The sequence below is a fragment of the Rhinopithecus roxellana genome, chromosome 3 (genome assembly GCF_007565055.1).
Source record: "Rhinopithecus roxellana isolate Shanxi Qingling chromosome 3, ASM756505v1, whole genome shotgun sequence".
In the NCBI taxonomy this organism is placed as follows: domain Eukaryota; kingdom Metazoa; phylum Chordata; class Mammalia; order Primates; family Cercopithecidae; genus Rhinopithecus; species Rhinopithecus roxellana.
In genome coordinates this window covers 157,127,608-157,145,668 of record NC_044551.1, presented here as the reverse complement: position 1 = coordinate 157,145,668, position 18,061 = coordinate 157,127,608, and the positions used below count along the sequence as shown (strand labels likewise).

At 36.6% G+C, this 18,061-nt stretch overlaps 1 protein-coding gene across 16 annotated transcripts in view; it reads right to left on the bottom strand.

The window, feature by feature from the left end:
- LOC104681761 (ankyrin repeat and KH domain-containing protein 1) overlaps positions 1-18,061 on the bottom strand; it is a 141,854-nt gene that overhangs the window by 70,198 nt on the left and 53,595 nt on the right. For 11 of the 16 annotated variants that reach the window (XM_030927693.1, XM_030927694.1, XM_030927697.1 and 8 more), the window contains exons 9-11: positions 17,713-17,904; positions 11,667-11,776; positions 4,266-4,322 (exon numbers count right to left, since the gene is read on the bottom strand). In XM_030927693.1, coding sequence (XP_030783553.1) covers positions 4,266-4,322; positions 11,667-11,776; positions 17,713-17,904 — 359 coding nt within the window. Of the gene's footprint in view, positions 1-4,076; positions 4,323-11,666; positions 11,777-17,712; positions 17,905-18,061 lie in introns of those variants that run through there. The other 5 variants (XM_030927698.1, XM_030927704.1, XM_030927699.1 and 2 more) reach the window with 2 other exon arrangements.

Sequence of the window (18,061 nt, the reverse complement as noted above, 5' to 3'; positions counted from 1 at the left end):
TTTGTTTACATTTTGACTATCTTTCTTGATAAAGATTTGCTCTCCAGCTTTATAACTTTTTTATTTGAGGAAACTCATTTTGATGGGAGGTGTTTTGTTAGTTTCTTTTCCATCCACAGATGTACTCCTTCTTATCAGATGTTTTGGAAGTTGCCTCAGTCTGGCCCTTGGAGTTCATTTCAGAAGTAGATATTTTGCTGGACACCTAAGGTTCTTGTCTCATAGAGGTATTTCACTTGTTTCCTAAATCAAGAATGTTGTCCTCCAAGTTTTTAGTCACACAGTTGTCTCTGCTTCTTCCCTCTACTAATGACAATTTGCTAATTTCTTCCCCCTGGCCTTTTTTTGGTAGTTTTTTTGGGTTTGTTTTTTCACATATAACCTGGATGTGACAACTTGCTAATTTCTAACCATAACCCTAGATAGTTGCTCCAAGTTTTTTTAATCCATTTTGGTTCACAGGTAGGGCAATAAGATCCCGGTTCCTTGCTTTATTCAAGTAGACTAGATCTACTGATGTACTACATGTGAAATGCATTCACTCCCTATTCCTCTGTACATGCTGAAATCTCAGCCCCATTGTGTATTTTTTTAGCCCTTAATTCTCCTTGGGACTATAGCTTAAACTGTGGATCCATGCTTCATTTCTCATCCATGGAGATCGTTAATCTTGTTGTTTTGGGGCACAACATATTTTTAGATTCATTTTTCTATATACTAATAATGACTTTACCTTCTTGACTGGAAGTCATTTGTACTTATATTTAAACAAGCTGGAGAGAGCTGAAAAGAACTCATTCAATACACAATAACATAGAAAGAGAGAACTTGGCTTTAAAAGAAATGTATTAGGAGTTTTGTGTATTCCACAGGTAGTTTTAGATTTTTAAGAAATTGACAAAAGTTTCCTAGTTTTAAGTAGTAAAGTTAAAAATATGTATATATGGCTGGGTTCGGTGGCTCACGCCTGTAATTCCAGCACTGTGGTGGGCCGAGGCGGGCGGATCATGAGGTCAGGAGATGGAGAACATCCTGGCTAAAATGGTGAAACCCCGTCTCTACTAAAAATCCAAAAAATTAGCCGGGCGTGGTGGCGGGTGCCTGTAGTCCCAGCTTCTCAGGAGGCTGAGGCAGGAGAATGGTGTGAACCTGGGAGGCAGAGCTTGCAGTGAGCTGAAATGCTGAGATTGTGCCACTGCACTCCAGCCTGGGCGACAGTGAGAGACTCCGTCTCAAAAAAAAAAAAAAAAGTTTATCTGCTATTCCTTAATAAAAAAGTTAAAAAGTGGGAGGTAAGGCCACATTTAAAGTTTATTAAGGTAAGGTCATTACTAACAGTTGAAATGCATTGATAAGTGGATTACTAGAGCTCATAAGCTCCCTAAAAATATACCCATAAAAAATACACTACAAGTCTGGGCAAGATAGCAAGACTTTGTCTCTGAAAAAAATTTAAAAATTAGCCAGGCATTATGGTGCATACCTGTAGTCCTAGCTACTCAGGAGGCTGAGGCAGGGGGATGCCATGAGCCCAGGAGTTCAGAGCTGCGGTGAGCCATAATCACACTATTGTACTCTATATTGAGCAACAAAGTGAGACCATCTCCAAAAAAAAAAAAAAAAAAAAAAAAAAAATTGGTTCTGATGAATGAGCACTATAAGAAAAAATGTGGACTTTTTTTTCTATTTGGCTTTAGATAACAAAATTTTATTTTAAATTAAGTTTATTTTATTTAAAATAATTTCCCTTAAAAAAAAAAATCACAGCCACAGGGCACCCAAGACATATTTAAGGATTGTAACTATACCACGGAGGCAATGTCTTTTCGAGTTGGAGGGAAGACATTCTCTAAGGAGAAAGACCAAAATCACAGAGAAAGGGAGGGAGATTGTTTGATACTGCATGTACTAGAGGATTCCAACATTCTTCCATGGGGAGTATGTTCTTTCAACCCACCACTGTATATTAATCATTACTAGTGATCTACTATTACTGATTGGATTCATATCCCTCAGGAGAACTGATATGGCAAAAAGAGGCACTGGTCCTAAGGCTTGTGTTTAGCACATATTTTCTAAAAATCACAAGTAACAGAGAGAAAAACCAAGTTTATTCAATTTGGATGGAGGAAAAATGATCGATTATAAAGCAAAGATGGAAAAAGTAAAGAACTCAACAATGATGCAGAATAATCTGTATGGCCTCTACCAATGTCTCAAAGTGTAAGATATGGAGAACTTGTCATCAGAATCTCCTGAAATATTAGTACAAATGCAGACCCCACTATTTCAGATCCATGGAATCTGAACCTGTAAATGTGGGGCTGCAAAACTCATTTAAAAAAAAAATCCTAAGTTTTGAGACTTGCAACTAGAGAGAAAGGTTTACAATTACATTTCCTCTAACAAATCCAGGGAAAAAGAATTACTTTGATCTGAAATAACACTCGGGAAAAAGAATTACTTTGATCTGAAATAACACTCAGCTTTACATTCTTGATAGGAGCCTGCAATATCATACAAACTGAGTAGAGGCTCACATGTTCACACCACATTTTGTGAAATAAACTTACTTACTTCAAAACAGAATAAATATACCCAGCCTGGACAGTACAGTGAAACCTCATCTCTATAAAAATAAAAAAAATTAGTTGGGCATGGTGGTGCACGCCTCTAGTCCCAGCTACTCAGGGGGCTGAGGCAGGAAGATCACTTGAGCCTGGGATGGGAAGGTTGCAGTGAGCCGAGAGCACGCCACTGCATTCCAACACAGTGAGACCCTGTCTCAAAAAAAAAAAAAAAAAAAAAAAAAAAAGAAATTTTAAAAAATCTAAACAGAATAAATAAAATAGCTTCTCATTTAACAAGCCAATGATGAAGACACCTAATAAGCATCATGATTTTTTTTTTTTTTTTTTTTTTGAGACGGAGTCTTGCTCTGTCGCCCAGGCTGGAGTGTAGTGGCATTGATCTCAGCTCACTGTAACCTCCGCCTCCCGGGTTTACGCCATTCTCCTGCCTCAGCCTCCCAAGTAGCTGGGACTACAGGCACCCGCCACCTCGCCTGGCTAGTTTTTTGTATTTTTTAGTAGAGACAGGGTTTCACCGGGTTAGCCAGGATGGTCTCGATCTCCTGACCTCATGATCTGCCTGTCTCAGCCTCCCAAAGTGCTGGGATTACAGGCTTGAGCCACCGCGCCCGGCCAAGCATCATGATTAAGAGAGATTTAGAATTAAGAAACTTAAGCCGGGCGCAGTGACTCATGCCTGTAATCCCAGCACTTTAGGAGGCTGAGGCAGGTAGATCACGAGGTCAAGAGTTCGAGACCAGCCTGGCCAACATGGTGAAACCCTGTCTCTACCAAAGATACAAAAAATTAGGTGGGCGTGGTGGTGTGCGCCTGTAATCCCAGCTACTCGGGAGGCTGGGGCAGGATAATCACTTGAACCTGGGAGGAAGAGGCTGCAGTGAGCCAAGATCGCAGTGCCATTGCACTCCAGCCTGGGCAACAGGGCAAGAAGGTCTCAAAAAAAAAAAAAAAAGAAACTTAGATGGCCTAAGTTATTTGTGATCTAATCACAATTCATTCCTAATTTTAAAATTAAAACCTACTCCTGATTTTAAATAAATTTCTTTGGATTATAATGGATATTAAATGTATTTGCCTTTTAAAACCACTGGGCACAAATTCACACATTTTTTCAAAAGAAATATTTCTTATGAAAAAATATTCAACTTAAAAACCAATTTCAGAATAATAGGAGACAATTTTAAGAAGAAAATTTTAAACTTCTAGTCTACAGAAATTAGGGCATAAACTATATAGTAAATGTTTTCTAAACTAATTGTTTATTTGAGGATTATTTTGAAAACAATCCAATGTATTAATATCACTCTGAGTTTCAGATTTTTGATAAACAAAGTTGAATGCAAAGGACTTTATTACTGAGACTTTCTCTCCATGGTATACTAACTCTCCCAATAAAGGAGAATGTACAAGAACTATCTGAATAAGAAAATCTATTTTCGCCTAAGAGATTTTTTTAGGAATATCACTGAGAAAGAAGACTAAGGAAACAAACTACCAGTAGTGCAAATCTGTTTTTATTGGGACTTCATAATCTTTTTCAATTGAAGAGGATTTCCTTTGTCACCCAGCAGGGTCCTGGAACTTCTTGGCTGGAATTCAGATATCCAGAGTTCTGGTTACCTACAACATCTATTCTTTACGTAGTAGCTTACAAGCATCAAAGGCCACCCTCACCTGATGCTTGGCCGGATCTATGCCCTCCAAAATAGTCTTCATGTCCTCCTGCTTGTCCTGCGAAAGGAAAAAGAAGAACTCACGGATCTTATTCCAAAAACGAAAATCACATTTGGCCATGAAGACCTTGTGACCGATACTTCAGATGCTGGGCTTTGTTAACTCAGGATCTTCAACTAAAAAGATTCTCATCTGTAGAGACTGTAATGTCAAGAGCAGAGTATAAATTTTTTAAGGGGGTGTTATTACGGTTTTTTACCAATAAAACTTCAATATAAACCTTAATATATGTAGAAATATTTCTGCAAAATTATTTAAATTCATGCCTTTGTCTCAAAATACAACTAAAGCCACAAAAACAGAGCAACATTTAAAAACATCTAACCAAAGAAAATAATGAAATCAAGAGATCTGGGCATATCAGAAGTTGGGAGGATGGAGGAAAATACTGTAAGATAAATAGTTACATAGCTTTTTCCCTCATTATAAATGTACTTAGGGCTTACACTTTTCAACTAAAACAAGAACCTTCAAAGAACTCGAGAAATGGAATGTTTGTATTTTCTCTAGATATAGACTCTTAACAGAGAAAAACTATCTAAAGGTGAGACAGGGATACAACTTAGGAAACCACAATAAGCTTTTCAGTCATTGACCAGAGTCAACTGAATCTCCAAATAAAAGAAATGTGGCCTAGAGAAGACTTCACTCTGTTACTCCAATTTCCTACCTACGTGATGTGCTTACCCTAAGAATGCGCGTGCTCTTATGGTATAGATTCAGCAAGACAGTATCCTGAGACAACTATATGATTTTAAGAAGCTAACTGTTAAGGCTCACTTCCTCTTCCCTGCTACCCTACCCCATATTTCAATAAATAGCAAGTCCCATTAATATACGAATAATAAGCACAGAGTATCCAACATGGAACCTATCAAGAAGTTCCTACAAAACAAACAATAAAATTTCAGTCAAATATTCCCCATTACCTTCAAATAAATTAAAGAGAACAGGGAATATTTACTTAAATAGTTGAACAAAGTTATATAACAAAAGATTGGAAAGTGAATTGGAAGAATAGAAGAAACTAAATACAGACTGAGCATCACTAATCTAAAAACCTGAAATCTGAAATGCTCCAAAATCTGAAATTTCTTGAGTACTAACATGACACTCAAAAGAAATGCTCATGGAGCATTTCAGATTTTGGATTTCCAGATTAGGGATGCTCAGTGGGTATATATTCTGCAAATATTCCAAAATAAAAAAAAAATATCCAAAACACTTTTGGTCCCAAGCTTTGCAGATAAGGGAGCAGTAACAGTGAGGCTATGAAAACCACATTTAGAAGTAGAAACAGGTCAGTCATGGTGGCTCACACCTGTAATCCTAGTAACTTGGGAAGCCAAGGTGGGTAGATTGCCTGAGCCCAGGGGTTCGGACTAGCCTGGGCAACATGGCGAAACCCCGTCTCTACAAAAAATAAAAATAAAAAATAAGCTGGTGTGGCAGTGTACGCCTATAGTTCCAACTACTCAGGAGGCTGAAGTGGGAGGATTGCTTGAGACTAAGAGGTCAAGGCTGTAGTGAGCTGTGATCATGCCACTGTACTCCAGCCTGGGGGATAAAGCAAGACCCTGTCCCTTTAAAGAAAAAAAAAAGCAGAAACAAGTATACAGAAAAAAATAGTGACCTGGATGACAGGCTTAAGACACAATGCAGAAGAAAAGGACAAAGAAATGCATTAGACATAAAGATAATACAAATAAGGGAGATCAGGGAGACCATACATATGGATGGTAAATATCTTAAAGGATGTTAACAGAATAGAAAAATAGTCAAAAATACAGCAGAAAGAAATCTTCCTTTAAAAAAAAGAAAATATCACCCCACAGTCACCACTTAAAAAAAAATAAAAATTTAAAAAATAAAACACTGTGACAACTTATTAAAGACTATGACTTATTAAAATCTTCAGGCAGAAAACATTCACTGTTTCCCAGGAAAAATTAATATAGAATAATTAACACTAGATACATCCTGATGAAATCACAGATGTTTAAGTATAATGAAAGAATTTCATGATAATAATCCAGACAGTAAAAGGAGTCACCTACATATAATGGAGAATAGTCTAGCAGGCTTTGGCAATATTCAGTACCAGAAAACACTAATATAGTGGGTTTAAAATTTTGAGGGGAAAGAACAAGTGATTCAATAATTTCATACATGGCTACATTCATTTATAAATACAACATATGGCATTCTAAAATATGCAAGTACCTATTACCTCCTTTTTGAGCGGGGAGAATAAATTCAAATCAAAATACCAATACTAGCCAGCCAACAGATAAGTCAAGTTGAGGAATTCAGGAATCATGAAGCTATATAATAAGAAAGACTAGTAATGTACAAACTGAATCCACTTAAATAACTCATGAAAATTCTATGGTAGAAGATATATTACTCTCCTTGTCCTTCAGAATGAAGTCAATAGATACTGACTGACTATTTGATTTTTAAAAGTCTATTTGTACAAGGTGTCTTCACATACTGTCAGAAAGTAATTTTATTCTTGTGTTTTCTATAGTTCACCAAAGTTTTAGGAGCAATTAATAGGGCCAATTGTAGCACAGTAAGTTTTGTTTTTTTTTTTTTTTTTTTTTTTTGAGATAGGGTCTCCCTCTATTGCCCCGGCTGGAGTGCAGTAATGCAATCTCGGCTTACCACAACCTCCGCTTCCTGGGCTCAAGCAATCCATCTCAGCCTCCTGAGTAGCTGGGACTACAGGCACGCACAACCACACCCCGCTAATTTTTGTTTTTTTTTTTTTTTTTTTTTTTTTGGTGGAGATGGGTTTTCGCCATGTTGCCCAGGCTGGTTTTAACTCCTGGGCTCTAGCAATCTGCCCTCCTTGGCCTCCCAAAGAGCTGGGATTACAGACTTGAGCTACTGCGCTAGGCAAGAAGATTTTTGTAGATAATGCACACGTAGAGGCTGTGATCAGAAATTAGGAAATTAAACTGTTTAAAAAAGAAGAAGAAGGAAGAAGGGTGGGAGGGAAGAAGAGAGGGAAGGAAGGAGGGGAGAAAGAAGAAATCTCTTTATGTTTGTCAGAATGTGGGAGAATTAGGAGGGCTCAACTGTTAACAGAGATGTACACTGGTTCAGCATTTTTGAACAGTTTGACAATAGTTACCGAAATTTCAGATGTGGACCTCCCAAAACAATAAAATTTTAGTCAAACATTTCCCTATAATCAGCAATTTCACTTCTAGGAATGTATCCCTATTATATATATTCACAAAAGTAGCAAAGATACATAAATATGCCTAGCAATATTTACTGCAGCACCATTTGTAATATTTAAAAACTGTTAACTCAGGTGTTTATGAGTAGATAAATGGTTAATAAATTATACAGAACACTGAGTACCTGTGGAAAAAGAACGGGAAATCTACTGGCACACGGAAAGATGTTATATCACATATATTATATATATGTATTTTGGATATACAGAAATGTCTAGATACACAATATATTGTTTAAATTTTTAAAAAAACCTTATAAAAGAGGACTTGGTCTATGTTTTCTATTTATAAGATTTAATATAGATAATAAACTGATCCTTAAGATATTTTTCTTTCTATTAAGGGAGGTCCATATCAAATCTCATTTAAAAGGAAATAAATTCCAGGAAGAAGAACTACAGAGTACTAATGGTATCCATGTCTAAATTACTTAGTTTCCAATTGCTCAACTATTTTCAGAAAATGCCCAATATAGTTCACTCAGTCAGCAGAATACAGTCCACAAAAAGCAACAAAGGTCAGAGACCTTACTTTATGGTTAGGGAGTAAAGTCAGTGATAAACTACATTTTTTTTTTTTTTTTTTTTTTGCTTTTGTTTTTGAGACGGAGTCTTGCCCTGTCGCCCAGGTTGTATTTTGGCGCACACCTGTTAATTCTAGCTACTCGGGAGGCTAAGGCAGCAGAATCATTTGAACCCAGGAGGAGAAGGTTGCAGTGAGCTGAGATCGTGCCACTGCACTCCAGCCTGGCCAACACAGCCAGACTCCGCATCAGAAAAAAAAAAAAAGAATTAGTACACTTAAACTGAGAACATATCTATGAGATGCCAGGAATGAAATACATCTCCACTGCATGCAATGGGGGATGGATAGTCCTCTATCTGCCAACTGCTGGAGGAAATTATTATAGCCCAAAACACATATTAGAAGACAGCAGCAAAGAATGAAGGACAAGAAAGATGGTACTGCCTTGTAAGATAAAGTTAATAAGAATTACCAGTCACTTTTTCCCAGGACTCAGGGACTAATCTGCCTGCTTTACTCTCTTGAGGTTTCCCTATTTTTGACTAGAACTTTTCTTTCCTCTGGCCTACAATAAAGCCTGAAATAAAATTTATTCATAGGTTTTATATTGTTTTCACTGTCACAAATTTTACTCACAAATATTCACAGGTGTTAAATATAAAAATTATTATACTTTCCCATACTTTCCACATTTTCTTTTCTCCTAAAAAAATTTTTTAAGAGAAGCGTCTCACTATGTTGCCCAGGCTGGCATACAATGGCTATTCACAGGCAAGATCATTGTGCACTGCAGCCTTTAACTCCTGGGCTCATGCAGTCCTCCCACCTCTGCCTCCCTGGTAGCTAGGACTACATGCCCAGCATTTCCACATTTTATATGAAGAACAGTATTGCTTTTTATAATGAGGAAAAGAAATAATATTAAAATTAAGATATCAGTCCATAGATAGCAAAAGCATGGAAGGAGCCTATATATTTTTAAAACTTAAAATCAATATATAAAATAATTCGAAATAAGAAAAGATAAAAAGTTACACATACAAAGTTATTAAATCTAACAGTATTTGTAATAGTGAAAAATGAAAAGCAAAAGTTCCATAATTAATGAACGAGTATGGTTCATCAACTTGATGGAATATGATGCAAGAGTTATAAATACAGAGACTATATAGCAATATGGTAAAGATTATGACAGAACACAAGAACACACAGTGAAAAAAACAGAAAACAACTGTATTATATATTGTGTCTATAATTTTATGTAAATATGAATGTAAAAACAGATTGCAAGATAAAAAATGAATAATTATGTTAGAACAATGGCATTACCTTCTGTATTGAATAATTAAGATATGTATTTATCTGAGCCTTTTTTTTTTTTTTTTTTCCAGATGGAGTTTCACTCTTGTTGCCCTGGCTGGAGTGCAATGGCACAATCTCAGCTCACTGCAACCTAAGCCTCCTGAGTTCAAGTGATTCTCCTGCCTCAGTCTCCCAAGTATCTGGGATTACAGGGGCCCGCCACCATGCCCGGCTAAATTTTGTATTGTTAGTAGAAACAGGGTGTCACTATGCTGGCCAGGCTGGTCTCGAATTCCTAATCTCAGGTGATCTGTCCACCTCGGCCTCCCAAAGTGCTGGGATTACATGCGTGAGCCACTGCGCCCGGCCTATCTGAGCCATTTTTAATCTTACATTTTGAATGTAAGTAAATATGGTAAGTTCAAATAGTTCTATCTGTTCAATTAAAGTAGTTCTTCTAAGGAACTAAATAATAAACACTCTAATTCCAGAAGATGGTAAAAATAAAATATTTAAAAATGTAAGAGATTTTTAACCTGGTCACAATCAGTATGGTTTTGTTATACATTAAAGTATATTTTTACCAGTTACTCTTTTATCTTATTTATTTATTTATTTATTTATTTATTTATTTATTTATTTATTTTTATTTTATTTTATTTTTTTGAGATGGCATTTTTGCTCTTGTTGCCCAGGCTGGAGTGCAATGGCACAATCTAGGCTCACTGCAACCTCCACCTCCTGGGTCAACTGATTCTTCTGCCTCAGCCTCCCAAGTAGCTAGGATTACAGGCACGTGCCACCACACCCAGCTGACTTTGTATTTAGTAGAGATAGGGTTTCACTATGTTAGTCAGGCTGGTCTTGAACGCCTGACCTCAGGTGATCCACCCACCTCGGCGTCCCAAAGTGCTGGGATTACAGGCGTGAGCCACTGCACCTAGCCCTATTTAATTTTTTAGAAGAACTCCCAACAGGTTAAGAGAGTGACTTTGTCGTAGAAAATACAAGGAAGAGAGAATCCAGGTAAGAATTTAGAGGATAAGAGTATTAAATTTTGCTTATATTATCTAAGTTTTTAAGTTCTACTCTATTTCTTTATTTTGAACGAAGAACTTCAATTCCTAATTTTTATAGATGACCCAAAGTAACTCTACTAAAGGAAAAAGATATAGAAAGAAGTCAAAAGACTAAGATGTACTTAACATATATTGCTGTCACAATTCTCAGACAAAAAAGCATACCTCCCAGAAATTATAACTGATAGGGAAAGTCCTAATTAATAAGAATGAATGATAGTGTTTTCATTACAATATTTAGTATTAGTAGAAATGATAATAAATAACAATCATAGCATACATTTATTTTGGTTAATAATTATTTTCCAACAATGTTCTCCGGTATCTACTTGGATGATTTAAGGCAATACTTTCATAGTTTTTTCTAAGTAAGAAAAACTAAGAAATCTAATTCTCTATAACATTTACAGCTATGTACGTCACACATAGGTTTTGAAGAAATGTATCAGAGAATTCTGGGAAAAACTCTAGAAAGTGGTTTAAAGCACTCTCACAAAAGCACACATTTCAGCAAGAGGCATGAACACTTAAATGGAATATTATTTTTATATAGATTATTACACATATGAACCTGCCACCTAATTTGAAATTTTGGAAAGCCAAAACAGAAAACACAAAAAGAACAGAATTTGTAGGAATGTACTAGGAGGATGATTAACAACAGTAGCTTTGTTTTTAAATGTTTAATCAGAGAAACAACAGAAATCATTCAAAGGGATGATGGATGTACTAATTACTCTGACTTGATCATTACACATTATATACATATATTGAAATATCACTCTGTACCCCATTAATATGTTCAATTATCATGTGTCAATTAAAATAATAAGAAATCACTCAGTGACTTGACTTTTTACTCTATTCTGTGAACACATCATTGAATTTATGATATATCTAACAGAGGGCAGTTTAAAAAGCACAGAAATGTCAAATGCGGGTGGAGTGAAAGGAAGAAACAAACTAGTAGTTTTACTAGGAAAAGAAACAGTATGCCCTGTTCAACACTAAGTATTTTCAAATACATTTAATACATACAACAACTAGAGCAGGTAGCCAAGTTTTTTTTTTTTAAGTTACTGTATACAAAGTATGCAAACCACTGATCTTAGTGTTTTCTAAATGTTAAGTATAAATGGATATTAACATTCATGCAAAAATATTTGAAATTAAAAATATCTTACTAAATCAGCCCCTGCTTGAAGTAAAACATCTGCAACATCCGTATGTCCATTTTCACAAGCATAGGTTAAGGCTGTGTCTCCTGTTGCTGTTGTAGCATGCACATTAGCACCTAGCAAACAAAAAAGCACACATTTAATAAAGTAAATTAACTGTAAAATTATATTAGATAGTCCAATTTTGCAATCTGGTGAAACTAAAGAATTCAAAATGTGAAAATATCAAAATGCATTTTAAGTATACTAGTTTTCCTTTATTTATTTATTTATTTATTTATTTCGAGACGGAGTCTCGCTCTGTCACCCAGGCTGGAGTGCAGTGGCCGGATCTCAGCTCACTGCAAGCTCCGCCTCCTGCGTTTACGCCATTCTCCTGCCTCAGCCTCCCGAGCAGCTGGGACTACAGGCGCCCACCACCTTGCCCGGCTAGTTTTTTTGTATTTTTTAGTAGAGACGGGGTTTCATCGTGTTAGCCAGGATGGTCTCAATCTCCTGACCTTGTGATCCGCCCGTCTCGGCCTCCCAAAGTGCTGGGATTACAGGCTTGAGCCACCATGCCCGGCCTAGTTTTCCTTTAAATATGCTTTATAAAAATAATTTGAGTCATACCAAAAAGAACTAAACCAAATGATTTTAAAACACAGTAATTTGCCCTTACATCACTAGTAAGATACACCCAAAAGAATAAAAGAGCTGCAAAACTAAAAAATATTAAGCATTTTTCAGAAATCATATTGGTGGTACTTTTGGTTTGTGTTCAGAGACAGTTCTATGGACATTGTGGTATAAATCAAATGAGCAATTATTTCGTGAGAACAGAAATTTTAGGCATGGTTAAGGGAAAACACAGATATAAGTTGTTTTTTTTTTTTTTTTAGAGATAGTCTCACTCTGTCACTCAGGCTGGAGTGCAATAGCATGACGCAGCTGCAACCTCTGCCTTCTGGGTTCAGGCAAGTCTCGTGGCTGAGCCTCTCGAGTAGGTGGGATCACAGGCACATGCCACCACGCTTGGCTAATTTTTGTATTTTTAGTAGAGATGGGGTTTCACCATGTTGGCCAGGCTGGTCTCGAACTCCCAACCTTAGGTGAGATATAAGATTGTTGAACTTGAGTAAAAATCTTGTGGTTTTGGCCAGGCACAGTGGCTCAAACCTGCAACTCTTGCACTTTGGGAGGCTGAGGCTGAGGCGGGCGGATCACTTGAGCCCAAGAGTTTGAGACCAGCCTGGGCAATACGGTGAAACCCTGTCTCTACCAAAACAAACAAACAAACAAACAAAAAATTAGCCAGGCATGATGGCACATGCCTGTAGTCCCAGCTACTTGGGAGGCTGAGATGGGAGAACTGCTTGAGCCAGGTAGGCGGAGGTTACAGTGAGCTCAGATCATGCCACTGCACTCCAGCCTGGGCAACAGAGCAAGACTCTGTCTCAAAAACGAAACGAAACAAAAAAAACCCTTGTGGTTCTGAATTGGAAGTACTGAGGTGGTCCCTTAGCATCCTTCGAAGGTGACCAATGAATTCCTGATATATTTAATCTATAAGAAAAATACATATTTCCCAGCCCTGATCAACTAAAGCCAAGACAATGGTAGTAGACTAAGCATAAATAGCATCTCTAGCTTAGATCGTGGTCTCTACCATTTACTACTAAATGAAATTAGGGCTTCTTAGAAAAATGACTGATCCCAAGGCTGGAGCAGGAACTGTATAAGACGAACCCGGAACACCTTGCCATATGAGAAAGCAAGGAAACTATCAGAGACTGCAATGAGGTCATGTCAAAACGATTTAGGAGCTAACCTTATTGATCAAAGATACTCAAACTGTCGCATCTTCTGACAGTTTTTACATCAAAAAGAATAATGACCACGATGAAGTAAAGGCCATCTTACATATTCAAATCCAAAAGTTCAAAATGATGTTCAAATAAAAAACAAAAAAACAGGGCCAGGCACAGTGGCTCATGCCTGTAATCCTAGCGCTTTGGGAGGCCAAAGTGAGAGGACTGCTTGAGGCCAAGACTTCAAGATCAGCCTAGGCAACAAGCAAGACCCCATCTCTACAAAAAATAAAAAAATAAATTAGCAGGGCATAGTGGTGCATGCCTGTAGTCCCAGCTACTTGGAAGGCTAAGGCAAGAGAATCCCTTGAGCCCAGGAGTTCGAAGTTGCAGTGAGCCACAATCACACCACTACATTCCAGCTTGGGTAACAGAGCGAGACCCCGTCTCCAAACAAAACCAAACAAAAAAACACTTCACTGATCACCTTTGAAGGATGCTAAGGGACTACCTCATCACTTTGGAAACTGGCAGATAAAGGGGAAAAAAAGACAAACATTTTCTTGCCATTCTTTTTTTTTGAACCGGAGTCTCGCTCTATCACCCAGACTGGAGTGCAGTGGCACAATCTCGGCTCACTGCAAGCTCTGCCTCCCGGGTTCATGCCATTCTCCTGCCTCAACCTCCTGAGTAGCTGGGACTACAGGCGCGCACCACGCTTGGCTAATTTTCTGTATGTTTTAGTAGAGATGGGGTTTCACGGTGTTAGCCAGAATGGTCTTGATCTCTGACGTCGTGATCCGCCCGCGTTGGCCTTCCAAAGTGCTGGGATTACAGGCATGAGCCACCACGCCCGGGCTTTCTTGCCATGCTTATATTGATTTGTACTTAATTTACAGGCAAATAGTTGAGGAGAAGTTTCTCTTTATAGATATTCAAGGAAGGAATAAACGAAGGAATAAAAGAACTTAAGAGTATCACCTCTTTGTAATCCCTAATGAATTAATGGATCTAAGCAATGCTCACTAATGGCTAATAATATCACAAAAACAGAGACAACTATATACTTATTACCTCCTGAAGAAAGTATACACATACCACCTATGAAGTAGTCCCATTAAACAACAACAACAACAAAAAAGAATCAAACCTGAATACAATCAAGTCTCTAGATCTAACTACTAATTTACAGAAAAGTCAAAGGATAGAAAAACAAGTTAAACAAAATAATAGTGATATCATCAGGAACATTCACACTCTGGGAAGCCTAATGGAAAAACATTCTATTTCTTCAACCAAAAATTGCAAGAAGAAAGATAAGAAAAATGAAATGTAGCCCATAGATTTAAAAAGTCTTGAGACATATTTATTAATAGTGATTGTATAAATCTTATTTGAATCCTAATTCAAACAAGTCACTAAACACATACATACAGATTTATAAAACTATCAGAGAAATATGAAAATGGCTTGGATATTTGCTAAGAAACTCATTAAAATTTTTCAGGTAGGAAAATTGTATTGTGGTTTTTTTTTTTTTTTTTTTGAGATGGAGTCTCGCTCTGTCGCCCGGGCTGGAGTGCAGTGGCCGGATCTCAGCTCACTGCAAGCTCCGCCTCCCGCGTTTACACCATTCTCCTGCCTCAGCCTCCAGAGTAACTGGGACTACAGGCACCAGCCACCTCGCCCGGCTAGCTTTTTGTATTTTTTAGTAGAGACGGGGTTTCACCGTGTTAGCCAGGATGGTCTTGAACTCCTGACCTCGTGATCCGCCCGTCTTGGCCTCCCAAAGTGCTGGGATTACAGGCTTGAGCCACCGCGCCTGGCAAAAAATTGTATTGTGGTTATTTTTAAAATTATCTTTTAAATACTGACTATTAACACTTTTATAAAAGTAACATTTTAAATAATTAATTTTCAAATTTTAAAAATAAAAAGTTAAAAATGTTTCTTTTAAATAAAAATAATTTATAAGAATGGGGATGTGGAGGAAGTACAGATGAAATAAGATTGGCCGTGAATTAGACATTCATGTTAAAACACTAACTAGGTGATGGGTTCTTAGGATCTCAAATACTACAATCTCTATGTTTGAAAAAATGCCGTAACAAAAAGGTTGTTAAATTTGTTTTAATTATGTAGGCCTTATTTGAGTTTTCTTTAGTGCCACACTGTAAGAAGCACTTCATGTAAATAAATTACACTTAAAACTGGGGGGGGAAAAAAACGCTTTTAGGTAGTGATCACATAAAAGCGATTCTCAAACCCTAAGATAGTTTCTATGAGCTACATACTTCAAATAAGCAAAAGGAGCTAAATCAATGGTAATGCAGTAGAAAAAACAATGTCAAGAGTTCTAAGTTTGAATGAACGTTGGCTCTGTCCCGTTAGCTTAGTGACCTTAAAGGGAGTATATAACATCATTGTGCATCAGTTCCCTCATCTACAAGAATGTGTTTAACATTTCTCATTACGCAGGAACCAGTGGCAATTAACAGAGATAACACAAAAGCTGAGCAAAATGTCTGATATTCAATAATTTCTTAATAAACATTTATTCCTTCTTTTAAAAACATGTTACAATAGCATGACTTTAGCTTAAGAGAGGGATGTGGGAAGAAAGTACAAAGATAACCACTAGCAGAGAAAGACTCTTGAATAGGACACAGTTACTAAAAATGATAAGGGAAAAATTACTGAATACATACAATAACTAGAGTGATTAGCAGTATTTGATTCAGGAAAAAAGTCAGCTTTTATGGTTGGTGTGTCCAAACCATAAACCATCCAAACCATCCACAATCTGGTTAAAGGCCAGGTGTGGTAGTTCACATCTGTAATCCCAGCACTTTGAGAGGCTGGGGCAGAAGGATTGCTTGAACCCAGGAGTTTGAGACCAGCCTCAGGAACATGGCAAAATAAAAAATACAAAAACTAGCCAGGCATAGTGGTATATACCTACAGTCCCAGCTACTTGGGAGGCTGAGGCTGAAGGATTATTTGAGCCCAGAAAGTTGAGGTTGCAGTGGAACATACTCACACCACTACACTCCAGCCTGGGTGACAAAGCACGACCCTGTCTGAAAAAAAAAAAAAAAAAAAAAAATTCTGGTTTAATAAATTATTTCAATAATAATTCAAAGGAAAAATTGAGGTTGGGCTATATTAAAATTAATGTTAACAATGAAAGCCCAAAAGGATGAATAAAATTTTGCTAAATATTTTCTTTTACATATTAACTTCTCTATATATCAAATTTGTATCAAATAATGTATCAGACCTGGAAAAAAAGAAAAATCTGATATTATTTTCAAAGAATATATTTACATCTGTTGGGACTAATTTTTTTTTTAGTATGTTATACAAAACTACAAATATTCTATGTAAAAGTACTTATTGCTTACCACAGCTTAACAATAAAGCACAAATATTTTTAAAATTAGTACTCTGCAAAAACAAATTAATTCCCACTTTTTTCAGATGACTTAGAAATGTCAAGAAATGAACAGACTTAAAGGTACCAAATTATACCCTCAATATGTCATCATCCTCACCTCTTCTTATTAACAGAGACTAGGAGAAACTAACATCTCCCTTCAACAAGCCACAAACAATTAGAGGGAGAAAGAAGGTGAACGAGATACCTTATGGTCACTACACAAACATTAATAACAGTATGAAATCTTTTTAAAAATGAGTTTTAGAGATTTAGGAGTCTAAGATCAGTTAAATTATGGAGCTGTCTTTCAACTTTTATAGAAATGAAAAAGTAATTGTTAAAGTTAACAAAGCAATATAAGTCTTTCTCTAAATGGTATTTTTAATTATTTAATTTTATTTTATTTTTAATTGACAAATAATAATTGTATATATTTATGGGGTACAATGTGATGTTATGATATATGTATATGTTGTATAATGATTAGATCAAGCATGATTAACATATTCATCACCTCACATATTTGTGGTGAGAACATTTAAATCTGCTCTTAGCAATTTTGAGACATACATTATTGTTAACTATAGTCACCTTGCTATGCAATATATCATTAAAACGTATTCCACCTATCTAAGTGAAACTCTGCACCCTTTGATCAACATTTCCCCTCTCCTTGTGTACCCTCCTCCCACCTTCATCCCCACACTCTGGTAACCACCATTCTGTTATCCACTCTGAGCTCAATGTTTTTAGATTCCACATATAAATAAACTATTATTTGTATTTGTCTTTCTGTGCAATAAGGCATTTTAAAGCCACATACCAGAAGCCAGCAAATATTTAACCAATTCCAGGTGTCCCTCCTGAGATGCCTCCATCAGAGGTGTGGAGCAGCCAAGTTCTATATCAGCCCCTGCCTTAATAAGAAAGTCTGCAACTTCAGAAAATCCTCCACAGCAAGCCAAAGTAAGAGCAGTTTCTTGAGTTTCTTCTGTCTGGGCATTTATATTTGCTCCTAAGAAAGTATAAAAACAGATAAAACTAGTTGTAAGAGACTTATAATAAAGATATTATTTTTCTGAATTGTGATAATCATCTCTTGTCTTCTCTGCTTCTGTGGTTTCTTTCCTCCAGGGTGTTTAGAATTTATCATCAATACTATATATATATAT